This window comes from Acomys minous (genome assembly GCF_964271855.1).
Source record: "Acomys minous genome assembly, chromosome: 6".
Lineage (NCBI taxonomy): Eukaryota > Metazoa > Chordata > Mammalia > Rodentia > Muridae > Acomys > Acomys minous.
This window is the reverse complement of record NC_140487.1, coordinates 104,145,212-104,160,691: the sequence shown is the minus strand read 5'-3', so window position 1 is coordinate 104,160,691 and position 15,480 is coordinate 104,145,212. Positions and strand designations below refer to the sequence as shown.

The 15,480-nt window shown below is 50.4% G+C and overlaps 1 protein-coding gene across 3 annotated transcripts in view; it reads right to left on the bottom strand.

The window, feature by feature from the left end:
• Positions 1-15,480, bottom strand: part of CSMD2 (CUB and Sushi multiple domains 2) — a 573,432-nt gene that overhangs the window by 264,080 nt on the left and 293,872 nt on the right. For 2 of the 3 annotated variants that reach the window (XM_084784630.1, XM_084784631.1), the window contains exons 7-9: positions 12,714-12,791; positions 7,381-7,468; positions 6,563-6,687 (exon numbers count right to left, since the gene is read on the bottom strand). In XM_084784630.1, the coding sequence (XP_084640756.1) occupies positions 6,563-6,687; positions 7,381-7,468; positions 12,714-12,791 (291 nt within the window). The remainder of the gene's footprint in view (positions 1-6,562; positions 6,688-7,380; positions 7,469-12,713; positions 12,792-15,480) is intronic. The other variant, XM_084784632.1, reaches the window with a different exon arrangement.

Sequence of the window (15,480 nt, the reverse complement as noted above, 5' to 3'; positions counted from 1 at the left end):
CCCACCCCGCAGCATCTCCCAAACTCTTCTGGGAAGACTGATTTTGCTGCCAAAAGACTCGATTTATCCTGCTGCTTGTTTCCAAGAATGAGATGGTATTTGCGGTGTGTTAAAATATGCCGAAGGTAATTAGAGAGAATAGGTCAAAAGGCATTTACCACTTTAAGGACTTGGAGGGGTTTAATTAAAATATTACAGTCGGCAGATACTTAGTACCTTGAGACAGGTTCCGGATGGAGTCTTAGCTGCCTTTTCTGTCTCCTGTCTGGGCAAGGTCAGGCAGGGGATGCTGCAGACAGACAGACAGACTCCTTCTCCCTGAGCTGCCAGCTCCAGGGGTCCCACCGGCAGATGGAGAGCTCCTTGCTGTGACCCAGATGGGCTAGCCAAATGGCAGCTTCTCAGACTGTGTCTGAATCAGCGAGTGAGTGAGCGCATCTTCCCATTCCCCTAGTTTGCAATCTCCCATCCGGCCTCTTCTACAGAGGCCTTCTCCACATCTTCTGGGCTTCCCACCCACCCTGCCTCGGGACGTTACTGTGCTGTGTGACTGGGGACAGCATCCTAGGGAACTGTAGAGAGACACAATCTGGAACTGTAGCCAATTCCAGCCTGGGAATTGTTTGACTCCCAAGCAGGAGGCCCCTTCAAGTGCAAGAGGGATGCAGCAAACGACCCCCATCTCTAGCTTCACCCCACTTTTGATTTCCGCCTTGATCCAGGTGGCCACTCTTGCTTCTCCTAGGACTGACCTCCCTCCAGCCCTGAGCACAATCCCCACCCCACATAAGTTAGATACTTTTTTGCGGGGGACAGGTTCTTGTTATGCAGCCTAGGCTAGCCTGTAACTTTCTGTCTCTTGACTTAGCCCCACAGTGTAAGGCACGCAGGTGTAGATGGCTGGCCTCGCACTCCTTAGTCTAAGGTCAACAAATCCCTTCTGTAGCTATAATGTCTCACAAAGCCTTCTGCCTTGCAGAAAACTTTCTCCCCTCCAACCCTTGCTTCTGAGGTCCCCTGCAGGGAACATCTTGTCCCTTCCGTTGGGTTGTCGTTTCTTTCTGGGACTGTGTCTGACAATTCCTGGAACTTATATTGGACCCGTGGCAACTACTCGTGCTGTCTCTCCATTCACCAGGCCTCTTCCATCTTTCTATTTTCCTTCCATCCTAACCTGGCTTAGACCTCATGGTCCACCATTATAGTCATTCTCCTGCAAACCCCAAGTCTCTCTTCTCTCTCCTCTATCAGTTGCATGGGAGACATCCATTACGAACTGCTCTCCCCGTCAATATTCTCCCCCTCTGCCCTCACATAATTGAACTTTGATGGGGAGAAAAAGTCACAGGAAAAGCAAAGCTGATGTCTTCATAAGTTTGTTACCCACTTCAAGTCTTCCCAGGAACACCCCAATAACCCTGGTACTGAGCTCTGTGAGTTCATCGACTCTTTCTGCTTAAAGACCCTCTCATGCCTTCCACACAGCCCTACGGCCTTTCACTCTTCTCTTCACCTCCCCTGTTTTGCTAACTTCTTGTATTTGGAGGAAACAGGAAGCTATTTAGCAAATACGTACTCTTCCTGACTTTCCGAGGAGTAACCCTGCTGGCTGATGTTTGTTCTCTAGGTCTAGCAGAGAGGTGGGCCCTTCTTTGAAATTCTGGTCCCCTCTATAGGATCTGGACCCCTTCCCTCTCCATCTCAGGACCATCTGTGGCCACACACAGAACCAGGAAGTCCAGCCATCACAGCCACTGTTCTCCCCTCGCTAATACTAATACTAAAACTAAAAAGGTCACTCTGCAATGTCCTTGGTGTCCTATATCCCAGACCTTTCTAGTCCACTGACCTCTACACTTCTTCCCAACCATTGGACTCTCCTGATCTTATTTTTTGTTTGTTTATTACCACCAAGACCACTCACCAGTATTTCCAGCTCCCTCCACACCTTCATCTATACCTAACCAAAAGCCTGCCTTTGTTCAAATCTGCTATCTGCTTTTCTCTTCCTAACTCTAGGGCCTGGTGGCCACTGGGACAACCATGGCCATCGATTTGATGTCAAAGTTTGCCATCAAAATGAGCCAGCCTTCTATCCCCGGTCCTCCTTTGCTTCTCTCTCAATTCTCTGCATAATAACCTCCAAATTGAATCAAAAGTCGTTTAATCCCACGGGTAGCTTGCTCTTGACCTTTCTGGAGCATCTGACACCAAAGGCCTATCTCTGCTTGAGAAACAACCTACTCCTCTGACCCTCACCTTCCTCCTCCCTCATTGACTCTTTCAGAGCAGTTGGACAATCTCAGATGGGAATTCTTGGTATGCCAATGGCAATTTTTTTATACATTTGAAATCCAGTCAGAACAAAGCTATCAGCATGGGTGGGGGGAGCTGCCCCACACAGGGCCCACATATTCTGACTCTGAAGGAGGCCCAGGTGCAATTCTCAAAAGCATTTGGAGTGAGGGGTTGAAATAGCTCAACTGATTGGCTTTGTGCCCTTGGGCAAGTTGGTTAACTACTAGATGCTTCGGGGTCAACATGAAATATGGTTATTGCCACTTGCCTTATAAGGAAATGATGAAAAATGCCTAGTGCACTGCTTTAGACAAGTATAAATGGCTTAATAAATGGGAGCTTTATCATTAGCACATACAGGTAAGGGGCTTGGGGACATTCTTAGGGCTGGGACAACAATAAGGCATGGATTCTAGTGACTGGGTAGGAGGACATCTGCATTAGAAGAGGGAAGAAGACAGTGTAATGAAGGGGTGAGGGAGGAGGAGAGGAGAGGGCACGGAAGGGAGGGAGAGGAGGGAGGGAGAGAGGGGAGGAGGAGGAATCTAACTGGGACTAAGGGTTTGTCTCAGGAATCTGATCTGGTAATGGCCACCAAGGAGGAAGGCAGACATCAGTAATGATCTAGCTTGCTTTGTGTGCAGTTCCCGTGTCCGCTTCCGTGTGACAGTCAAGGGAAAAGACCCAGATCCATTTGGGCAACATCTTCTGTGCCATCTAGCTGGTCAATAATGAAGCTGGGACTGGAGCTTTGGCCTTTGAGTCCCAAGTATGGTATTCTATCCACCCTAAATGATTTTATTATAATTGTGCATGTGCACAGATAGGCAGACAAGCATGCACGCACGCACGCACACACACATGCACACACACATACATGCATAGACCCACACACATACACAGAGACAAACAGGCACATACATACACACAGAGACAGGAAGAGAGAGAGGGGGGGTGCACGTGCACACACACACACACACACACACACACACACACAACCATGCTTCCTGTTCACTCTATCAGGTGTTTGGTGACATCAACATAAAAGGAACAAATACAGCCTGTGTTCTGCCTTTTTCTTAGCCTGCTCTGCATGCTCAAGCTTTTATAGGAAACTAGGTGTGGTGCTAGGTGTCTGCAGTCCTTCACTGGGAGGATAGAGGCAGGGGTTTCAAGAGCTCAGGGTCATCCTTGGAGGCTGAGCTAGGATGAGGCCAGCCTAGGCTACCTGAGGCCTTGCTTTAAAAAAAATTAAAACAACAAAGATTTTTTTTCTAGGAGTTGAAGCAGAGGCTAGCGTCTTCTGATGGGAGGGAAGGGAGAGGCTTGAATACACCACCAGCTTCAAAAATTCCAACATGAGGGCGCAGTTCCATTGTCCTCACTGACATCAATCACAAACCCGATTCATTCTGGTGGCTTCTCAAACATTTATCTGGAACCTATTATTTGCCTGTCTGTGTGTTTTAGTATAATTAATTGTGTGGGAAAGTGAATAATTAAAGCCGCATCATATTTTACACAGTGGAGGGAAAACAATACCCCATGTATGGCGACCAGAGCACTTTAGATGATCATCCTTCAGTAACCTGATTCAAATGGGAGCTTCGTGTAATTGAAGGACTTTTGTCCCTTTTTAATAGTAACACTGAGGTTCACCCAAGCTGCCCCCTACCCTGCCAAAATAATCACAATTATGGTAGAATTTCAATTAGTTTCAAACAAAAGATCTGGAGTTGGGGGGGGCCAGTGGGGAGGCCTCAAAGAGTGCTGGAGTAGATCTCTGCATCTAAGATGGGGTTCTGTTCTTGACCCCCCAGGAAAGCTGGGGAAGGACCAGCTGAGTCCAAGCCTTGCCCCTCCCACTGCCTCCCTCTCCACAGCCTGTGCAAGAAGACCAATGAGGAAGAGGAAGGCAGGAGGGTGGGGCTGGGCGGAGACTCCTGCCACCTTCAGTGCCATGCCTTGCTTCCATTTCACCGTCACCAAGCAGAGAAGGCTTGGTCTTCTCCTTCCGTGACAAGGGTCCCATGGTGAAGGCTAATGAATGGACCCCGCTAGGTATAGCCAGCTGCAGGACTGCAGTGGCCAAGGCAGTGGCTTCTGAGAGAACCCGTAGCCACCAGAGGATGAGGTATGCACCAGCCAAGGGCCAGCTGTGCAGCTGGGTAAGCACAGATGCTCACCTGAGCCTGGCAGGTGTCCCTGTGCCGCTCCTAAATGATCGCTGTCAAGTTCACTGCCTCCCTTGGTGATACCATCGGGTAACAGGGTAGTGTGCCTTTAATTCAGCAGGGTGGAAAAAGGGAACCAGAGAAGTGTCCAGAAGGGTCCAAGGACACACAGCTTGCAGAGTGGTGATGGCTGAATTTGAATGGCCATCCCCCGCCACCCACTTTCACAGTGGCAGGGGTGCAATGGGGTAACAGAAGTGAAAGCAGGGAGCGCGACAGGGTGACAGAGGTAAAAACAGGTGGTGCAACAGGGTAACAAAGGTGAAAGTAGGGGGTGTAATGGGGTAACAGAGGTGAAAACAGCCTGGTGCTTAGTGCAAGTGTGCAGAGAATTGAGTTCAGTGTCAGATTCACTTGAGTTGGCCCAGATGGGGCCCACAACATATCTGGAGAAAATAAATGAGCAAGTTATTTGACTAAAACATCCTCGAATGCTAGGCCATCCCTGTCTTGGATTTTTTTTATTGTGAATAAGCTACCATGACTAAGAACAATGTTCTTCCAAGGGAAAGATCTTGACAAGAGATCAGATCCCATCACTGTCTGGAGGCCTCGCTGCTCTGGCTTCTGAAAGAAGCTCTGAAGGCACAGAGTGGCCAAGAGTCTCCTGGTTTGCAGACTAGGCACCCTGTGCCTTTCTACGCAGCTGGTGTCTTGGAGTTCTGCACGGACTCAAGCGGCAGTCAGTCATTCATCCGTCCCATTCCCTCTCATTCAACATGTGTCATAAAGCACCTACTGTGTACCTGTTCTAAGTGCTGACTTAAAAAGGAGTCTCCACCCTCAACAGGATGTCCCTCTTCCTTCTAGCACCTGTCACCCCTTAAGCTGCTGGCATCATCCACTTGGCACCCCGAGTCCTTGAGCATGGGCAGATACTGTCCAGTGCATTTTGGAGGGAAAAAGGTTGATCCAGAGGAAACTGGTGATCTGTCCAAACGCTCAGTTATACTGAGGATACTTTCCTTTGTGTCTTCAATCAAAAAAAAAAAAAAAAAGGTATAGCTATGTAGGTTTTTTGGAATAACATGGCAGAACAGAGCAAAGCACATCATATACAGTAGATCATGGCCACCTTAAGAGTTGAACAAGTAGGAATGAGTGGAAGGCCTGGTCAGAAGCTATTTTCATGACTCTCTTCCAGATTCCTCATCAATGCATTTACAAGACGGACTGGGTCTTAGCCCTGGCTGCACGTTCCTCTGTATAATAATGGTTTAGCTGTCTTCTGAGGCCCACTCCTGCTCTCCACAAATTTCATCGTGATGCAAAGGTGTTTACGAAGTAAAGCATTGCCCTTTGGTCAGAAGGGCCTGGAATAGAACCATTTTAGTGGGCAATATACCTTCTCTCCGTGAGGGGTCCTCCGCTCCCCAGGGCTGTCTAACAGCTGAGGCCCATCCCAGCCCACTACTGGCCTTCTGTCTGCTTCCAGCATTTTAATCATTTATGGCTGTTGGCAGGCTGTCTTCGTGTGGTCTATGTGATAGGTGAGAAAGTGGGCAGTAGGGCCCTTGAGGACAGGATGGCCAGGGGGTGCTGTCAGAGAAGCCCACAGGGCAGCCTTTTGATGCCATGCTCCATGTCATTTCTATATAGCTAAAAGCATCGCTTCAGAAGCCACAGGTCTGTTTACTGCCGAGTGTGGGCAAAGCAACCAGGGCACTGGGGGCAGAAGGCTGGGATGTGTCTCTGCTATCATGGATGGTTCTAAGACAAGAGTAGACGGGGTGGCTTGCTTCCCTATTTCTGTGTAGCTCTGATCTCTTTGTGCAATGTGCCAGCAGCCTATTTCCTATGTTCCTCTCCCATCAGGCTATGAAGTCCATGCAGGGCAGGGGGCCTATGTCTCTCTCCCTGCCTCTCTATGCCTGCTCCTAGCGAAGGCTTTGATTCAGAGAAGATGACAGATAAACATGTTAATTAGTCAAAGTTGCAAGACCTGAGGTTTAGGGTGCAGTAGAGATTAAGATGAGCCAGGCTAGGGTATATGGCCCAGGTCTCCAGGCCCAGGCTGGCTGTGCCCTCACCTCGGCAGACTGGCCTGTGGTCACTCCAGGCTGCAAACATGTCGCTCACTTTCATGCAGGTGATCCGCTTGGACCCTTGCAGGTCATAGCCCTCGTTGCAGGTGAACTGGACACTGGATCCCAACCTGAGAGACAAAGTGTGCTGTGAATTCATTCCCCGGGGGACCCGCCAAAGCCCTGCCCTGCGGGAGTACACCCTGGCTTCCTACACAAGCCTCCCGGGGAACATTCTTTCTCCTGCTGGCTTTTCATCTGGGAGCTTCTGTTCACCACTTAAAATGTGTTGGAGGACGCAGCCGCCCTTCATCTTAGTTGTTTGGGAACATTGGAGGGTTTTGAGATTCAGTTAAAAGGAGACTTTGTGAGTGAAGAGCATTGCTGTGAGGTAAGTATCAATTAGGGCTGAGGGTGGGCAGATGGTACCCAAAAGCCAGGGTGAAAGTGGAGGAATATAAGACGATGCCTTGGTCGTACAGACCTCTGCAAAAATTTACCATTGGAGGGGCTCTGAGGTACACCAGATGACTGTAGGCCTGTCACTATTCGTGTAACATGTCAAAGAGTGACAGCCCTTTGAACTCTCGCTGCATGCATTTCGAGGCATTTAACATGGGCATGTTTTAGTTGTACCCCCTCAGAGCCTTCCAAGGACCAGACTGGGAGAGACCACAGCTTTTTTCCCAGCAAGTGTCGCCTCTTGCACCCACCTCACCCTCTCCATTCCACCTCCAAGAAGGTCAGGCCTTGTCCTCCCCTCAATCCAGGCCACCCCACCCCACCCCACCCCCAGTCAGAAAGTCCCCCAAGTTGCTTCTTACCTGAAATCTGAGCCTAGTCTTTTGCCCCTTTCAGGTATGCCAGGGTCTGGACACATATTATGTCCTTGGGACACACCAACCTGAGTTACTACAAGGCAAACAAAACAAAACAAAACAAAACAGCACACACATAGATAGACAGTGTCAGGGAGGCACGGGCTAGGCAGTGTCTCAGGGTAGGAGGAGGAGACAGGATGGGGCTCTCCTCCCCCGGAGCTATAGAGGAATGTTAGGGACCTTACTGGACAGGGTTTTCCTGACTGTGCAAGGTAGGAGGCTGCTTTGGATAAATTCCTTTGCAATTAAAAAAAAAAAAAATTCAAGTGAGAGTCTCAGGGATCGTGTGGGCCCTGAGACAAGCCCTCCTGCCCAACACCCATCCTGTTCCCTCGTCCCACACCAGCGGCCGGAAGCGGACTGTCCAAAGGCTCTGGTGACCTCCCCATCCTGCACTTCAGATCCAGGGATAGAAACTCTAGGTGGGATGAGCCCACCCCCCCCTCCCCCAACCTCAGCCCCAGATGGAGAGATGACTCAAAGGAAGGTAAATAAAAAGGTGAATGCATGGTTAGAGACGGTAAAGAATGAGAGAGAGAGAGAGAGAGAGAGAGTGTTGCAGCTTCAAGTTCAAAGCACAGACTTGAGCTCAGATATGGGCATTTCTTCTGAGAGTCCTCTTCCCATCAGACTCCCGTCAATTCACAGTCGGCAAGCAAGGACCAGAATATTCTCTCCCACCCCTCCCAATGTTACACCAGCCGAGAGTACCAACCAGATGTTATCTGGGGTCTTTCTTGTATGACATTCTTACGCCTTTTTACAAAAACTATATGCATGGCTGCCTGAGCTCTAGCAGTGCTCAGTCTGGGCGGCGGGTACACACAGTGCAGGCAACAGGCAGCCCCTGGGCCCCGGTCTGTTTGTTGTTCTTTTTGGTTCACATCGTGCAGGCTGGCCTGACTTCACGCCTCTGAATCCCCGGAGCGGAGGACGACTGACAACCTAGGCCAGGCGGACATCTTGGCCGGAGAAGTTTTCATTCAAGGACCCACCGATCCCATAACTCCAGCAACAACTGAGGGGTTACAGGGTGTCTACAGCAACAGTCTCAGAGCTCGCTCGTGTGCCATACTCTTCCGTTCAGCACCCATAATGTGAGAGAGATACTCTATCACCCACTTACACGCTGCTCACTCATTCACCACAGTGGGCATACGTTCATCGAGCCAACCCCCCATCCCCCTCCCCCCCCCCCCCGCCCGCCCTTGTACAAGGCTTTTTTTTTTCTACAAAAGGGAGATACCAAGGGTGGTCAGAAATGACCATTGTCTTCAAGGAGTTTTCCGGTGAGAGAAGCCATGAAGCATTGAAGAAGTTTCAGGGCCAGAAGTGGGAGGTGATAAAGGGATGCTCAGACGGGGGACCAGGCATGAATTACTAGGAGAAGTGTGGAAAATTTCCCAGAGGAATAGGCACTTAACATGCATCTTATAAAGGGACAAGATTTAGACACACGGGGACAGTGACAAAGGCAGAAGGCAGGCACAGAAGAGTGAGGTGGAGAGAGAGAGAGAGAGAAACAGAACTGGGGTGTCGGGTGCAGCTAGAGTACAGGGAGGAGGAACATGACAAGGTGAAATGTGAGGCTTCAGATATGTGACCTTTCAGGGGTATGAGCCTTATCCTGAGTACACAGGAGTAGGGGGCTGTTGGAGAGGCCTGTATAGCTGGGTGTGCGGCACGCACGGCACACACCTTTAATCCCAGCACTTGAGCAGTCGAGGAAGCTGTAACTCCGTGAGTTCGAGGCTGGCCTGTGCTACACAGCAAGTTCGAGGTCAGCCAGTGCTACATAGTGAGAAAAGAAAACAAAAACAAACAAACAAAACAAATCCAAGACACCCCCCCCTGCAACACACACACACACACACACACACACACACACACACCAATAAGGCTCCTCCTTATTGAAGGAAGGTCTGTGCTCATTTGGGTCAAGGACAACAGGAGTCCGTGAGGCATGTGTCTTGGGGAATGGATGAGGAAAAGAGGGGATCAGAGAATGTAGATCAATAAGGCAGGAAGAGTGAGAGCAGGAGCCTCCTGAGCCTGGGGCCGTGAGGACACTGGTAGCTGATGGAAGGTAAGGTCCTGCTGAGGTTTGAGCTCATTACCACAAGTAGAGGCCTAGAGCGGCCCCTGCTCTCATCTCCAAGTAGTTTAGGGGACGGCTGACAAAGGCATCCGGCCACTTAGGCTTCAGCCTCAGGCCAGACACAGGCAGAACTCTTGCTTGCGTGGTGATGCCAGCAAGGCCTCTTGGGTGGCTCCATTCTGCCAGGGTGAGGCATGCCATCTCTCCAGACATTAGTCTGTACCCTGTTCCCTTCCTTATCGATCCATGGACTTCCAGAGTTTTTACATCCTCAACTTAACAGAATTATGACTCCCACCAACCCCGGAACCTGCAGGCTGGGACAGCAAGGCTGAAGTCTCTGAAGGAAGAGTGAGTTGGGGGGAGTGGGTGGGGGGGCGGGGACCATGCTGTTTTGCAAGGACGGACGGGAAAGAAGGAGGTAACTGGAGCTCTAGGTCACTAGGAGTTTGGGGAGTAAAGGTAGTAACCAGGAAAAGATATGGTCCCTAGTCCCAAGAGCTGTCCCTAATGACTTCATCTTTTGTCTCTTGGACCATCCTTGCAGCAGATGCTAAGCTAAAAGGCCATCATCCTCAAGTCCTGTCCGTTCAGCTCTTCCACGGACCACATCCATCCCAAGGTCCCTACCAAGGGAAACAACCACCCCTTAGCAGCACCTTGAGAATTCTCAACAGTTCCCACCACTTCCTTTGCCCCCTCATTCAGTACTGACAGCCGTCCAGGATGTAGGTAAGGCTGGACCAAAGCTACAGATGACAAAGCCCAGTGCCCTGCCTCCCTGATGTCAGCCAGCCCCTAAGGTACTATTCAGAAAGTTACAAACCCATGGACACCCAGCCAGCACCCTTTTCCTGAGCAGTGAGTGGTGGTAGTTCTTTGAAGACCTACCAGGCTGCTCTCCAGGAAATAAGCAAACTTATGTCCAGGGGTCAGATCACTACAGGAACTTCAGAAGCAGAAAACATCCCCACTGTCTACCCTCACCACCAGTCTAAACCAGAAATGGGTATTTGATTTGCTATTGGCCATTGGGGGGGGGGGTCAAGACTGCAGGGCAATCCTGATCCAACCCGGGATGGCCCCACAATGAGGAAAATCTGTGGCAATGATTTCTATCCCAAAGGAAGGGAGATACTGAGAGGTGCACAGCTGGGAGCCATGGCCAGGGGGCTGGTTCCCACAGACCGTCTGTCAGAACTATCATTAGGGTCTACTCCTTCCCTGAGTTCAAAACAGCTGTCCACAGGGGCCTGAGCAGAATATAAATGGTGAGCCCGTGCAGATACTGGCAGCTGCCTCAGAGGAACTTGAGCCAAACTAAGACATTTTTGAGGGAGTCTTACAATCTCATTAGAAGAAATATCATTTATATGTATAAAGATTATATCTGTAAAATATTGTTTGTATTACTTTCTTAGACTAGTTTCTTTTTCTGGGGCTACTGTGGGCACCTGGGGGAAAGTGTAGGTGATAAAAACAACAACAAAAACAAAGCAAAACCAAACCAAAAAAAAAAAAAAAACCCCATGGACTCTCTCAGGTAAATGTACCCCAACACCCCATGTATTTTTCAGTTACTTGGTGGGCCTCCCACAGTAATGGAAGGCCTAAGACCTATCTTAAGTCTATAGCATCTCTAAAAGAAGGCAAGCTAGGGATCTGTACCAGCATTTTATACATTTTATATATGTTAAAACTAAACCATTAGCTTCTAGGGTAACATGGAATAACCATGGGAGGCTCTTCCCCCCGCCCCCCTACCCCCACAGACGCTGGACACTTCTTTAAGCTTACTATGGCAAAGTATAAAGCAAAGCCACAGTTGCCTTGGTTCATTTGGTCTCCATGGCTACAGAAAGAACATTTGGGCCCAAGGCCTAAGTGGACCATATTGTACAGGGTCTAGGGCTGGACCAGAGCTCTCCTAGAGCCGCATCTCTGCCTGGGATGTCCTTAGCCAAGCACAAAAGCAGAGTCCCCTCACTTCCTTCTGTCATCAGCCCTCCTGAAGCAGCGACCACCATAGAATCCGCTCTGTTTAACAGCCACCAGCACCTTCTGACTGGACAGAGCTTGAGACTAGAGCAGTCCCCACATACTGGTCCATTCTTGCCTAGGCCCCCCACTGCCTCTGTCCCCAGCCATCTTCTGGCCACAGACACCAGATCGGACCTTGGGAAACCTGGTGGATTTCCTCCATCTCTCTTACCAAGTATACTTCTGGCAATTGAAGAGGGAAAAAAAAATGAATGTAGGGAGGTGAGGCAGGAGGGAGCAGGAGGAGAAGCAAGGAGAAGAGAGAAGCAGAGGGCAAGTCAGAGGAGGAGGAGGAGGGACAGGAGGGAGGGAGGAGCGTGAGGAGGGAGGGGGAGGGCAGCTAACCAGAGTGACAGGCTGGAAACTCAGAATCAGTCTCCTAGGGACCAGAGTAGTTTCCCTGTAGTTGTTTGCAGAAAGGAGATGGAGTGTCCGCTTGCCACCCACAAAAGCTTACACCCTAAGTCCCTTCAGCACAGGCCAGAGAGCACACGTGTCTCTCCGGACATGACGTTCTAGACCACTCTTCATCACCAGACCTCTTTTCATCTTCCACACACTGGTAGCAGAAACACGTTCCCAAAGACGCAATTTGCCCAAGAAGGGTGCTGCCAGGATTCCCACCCCCACCCCACCCCTAGAGCCAAGCCCCAATTCCCCCCACTCTGCTCTGCCCAGCTAGGTCCAGCACCCTTTGGAGGGGTTTATAAGACACATCCCTTTCTCCTCTTCACCGTCTGACCGTGGGAGCCAACCCCTCTCCATAGCCCAGCCTGAAAAGGCGCCAGAGAGAGGACTGTCTTAGCAGGGTGGAAGTGATTCAAAAGGAAAAAATAAAGAGAGAAATGTGCAGTAATGACTCCCTGGACTGCAGATCGAATGGGAGGTGAGGAGGGAAGAGGAAGGGGGAGATGGAAGGAGAAGGCAGAAGGCAGCCGGCCTGGCCCACTCATTGGCTGCAGGCTCACTGAGTCCATGCACAGAAGGAGGGAGGGAGGGAGGGACCAGGGAAGTCATCTATCAGAGGCTGCCTTCCCTGTGGTCACAGCCGGTCTCTATACCACCAGAGGTTTAGACCCAAGCGTGAGCCCTGTGCTCTGGCACGCGGGGCAGGCGGGGCGGGCCAGCCAACACTTACACACAGACGTCTTCTGGTTGTTGTCTTTACTGGGCATCAGCTTCACGCCTCGGGACTTCAGTTCAATCTGCTTCTTGACTAGGGAGGACCAAGAGAAGGAAAGACGGTTAGAGAGATAATCCGTGACCTGGACGAGCTTCCTGTAGAATGAGGGATGCCTGTTCTTTTGACAGTTGTGACATACAACGTCATCTACCCAGTTCAAGCTTGAGAACCATGGATCCAGCAGCAACAGCAAACACACTGCCCTCCCCCCTCCCCCCACCCCGGCCCAAATATCTTATTTTAAGTACATTTTGGGGGTGTATTCACAGCTATGCTGGGCTGCATGTGGTCCAGGAGCCATGGGTTAGACACACCTGCAGGTTAGATCTATTTTGTCTCTTGGCTTGAGACATTCCGTGGGGGGTGGGAGTGACTGGGGGGACTGCTTCCTGTATAGTAACATAGCAAGGGGTGGCAGGGTCTCTGCCATGAAGGAACAGACCTTTGGGGGAGGCAGGGAAGGGGCTCCACCACCCTGTGGTGTCTGATGGGCTCTGGACTTGCCCAGGCTTTTCCTGGGAATGAAAGTCCCCTGCTGCTGAGGCTCTGGGGTATAAAGTATCATCAGTCTTCTCCTGGGGGTGTGTTGGGGGATCTTTTGTGAGTATCTGCAGCCTGCTAAGTTTAGAACTGGAATGCTCTCCCCCAAACTAGGTACTAAGGGTTCTACTGCCAGCCTGGTAGGTGGTAGAAGCTTCTCTAGGTGGGACTTATGCAAAGGAACGTAGGTCATCAAACATGTGTCCTTTAAAAGGTTCTTTGGACCCCAGAGTAGTCCCATTTCTCCCTTTGTTTCCCTTCTGCCCATGAAGTTGGGGGCTCCTCCACAAGGTGCTCCCTCCACATTGGATTGTGGTGCCACAGGCCCAACCCATAGACTGATAGCTCTTGAAATCATGAGCCCAAATAACCCTTTCTTCTTTTTAACTTGATCGGCCTTAGGTATTTGTTATAGTAACGAAAAGCTGACAAATGCACAGTCCACCCTCTGCATGTCTGCTACTCTGTAGACTTTTTTCCTACACAATTTCTGAGCCAGCCCTGTCAGGGTCAAATGTGAGTTGTCACTATTTCCCATATCAGACCATTTATGAGATGAATATTTGTGGTACTGAGAACTAAATCCAGAACTTGGGCATCTCAGGCAAGCAGCCTACCACTGGGCTCTATACGTTTGCCCCGTGGTGTGATTTTTGTAGCCATTGTAGAGGCGAGGTATACTTTTCTACCACCCCCTTGACCTTGGGTTTGGCCATTGGAAATTTGGAGACCTTGAGTCCAAAGCCTTGAAAAAGCACCTGCTGGATTAGGCCCGCTTGCTGCATCTTCACCATCACGGGGAGATGTGGCTGTGGAGTTGAGACAACAGGTCCAGCTAGCCCCAGCCCATGACAGCTGGCTTGCGGGCTGGGGAAACTGAGTCCTGGAGGTCACTGAGGGATGGAACTTGGGTGGCTGCCTGAGGGATTACATCAAAGTCTTAACTCTGCCCATTTGATAGCTCTTTCAGATCTATGCTGAGGGGCACGTAGAACGCAGGGTTCCCAGACACAACAGCTCATTCTTTGCCCGTCTATCTCTTCTGGTCTGGCTTCCCCTGCTCCCCAGGGCATTCACCCAGGGCTACCAGAACTCATTGCATCTCTGGTTGTAAAATCTTAGGTCCCTATGTGCCACATCAATTGGCCTCTGGCTGCTGACTCAGCCAACAGCTGTGCCCAGGCACTTGCTGTATGCCAACCCCCTCCCTCCCACCCCAACCCCCGCTGCTTTACCAGTTCTTCACAGGCCTCCATGGCTCCTCACTCTCCAACCACACAGGATCCCTCAGTAAATCCTCCCCAGTGTATACCCCAGGAGCCACTTCTGACAAGCTCCGTATCTGCCACCTCCATATCTGTCACAAGTTGCCGCCAGCACTTCTCCCCTGGTTGCCGTGACCTCCTGCCTTCCTCCTTTGTCTCCGAGTAGGTCAAGGGTCAGAGGACTCCTGGTTAAGTGTAAGGCAGACCATGCTGCCTCCATCTCTGCTTAGAGCACATTGGGAGCAACATGCCTTCCCGGAGCACAAGGGTCAACCTGTTCTCCCCGTGGCCTCACCGTCTTTCTCTTTGACCTCCACAGCATTTCTCCAGCCACACAGACCTCCCCAAGGTTTCCGCAGTATGCCGGGAATACTGAGTACTTTGGCTGACAGTTTCTCTAGAATGCTTCCCCTCACGTGTCTGTAACTTGCTCCCCTTTTCCCTGGAAACAGTTGGGCAAAACCTTTTTCCTTAGTGAGCCTTCACCCAGTACCCCATTAAAGGGCACCTCCAGCCCCGGTTCTCCTGCCCCTCCTGAGTCCATCTTTTGAGTGTTCTAGCATACTGTATCATTTGTAGGCTTTTAAAATTTCTCAATTAATTTAATTAATTAAAATTTGAAGGCATGCTCTCACTCTGTAACCCTAGCTGGCCTGGAACTCATTACGTAGAGCAGCCTGGCCTCAGATTCGCAGAGACGTGCCTTCTGCCTTCCCAGTGTTGGGATCAAATGTGTGTGTCACCACACCTGGCTCATTTATCATCTCACACACAGTGTAAGCTCGACCAAGGAGAGCCCTCTTGTTGGTTGCTGTATTTTCAGTTCCTAATAGAGTACCTAGGGTCCCAGGAATCAGTCGCTGGGGTCTCTAAAGGTCCAACCTCCTTGCCTGGTAGCTATTATGCTTGCTCAATAG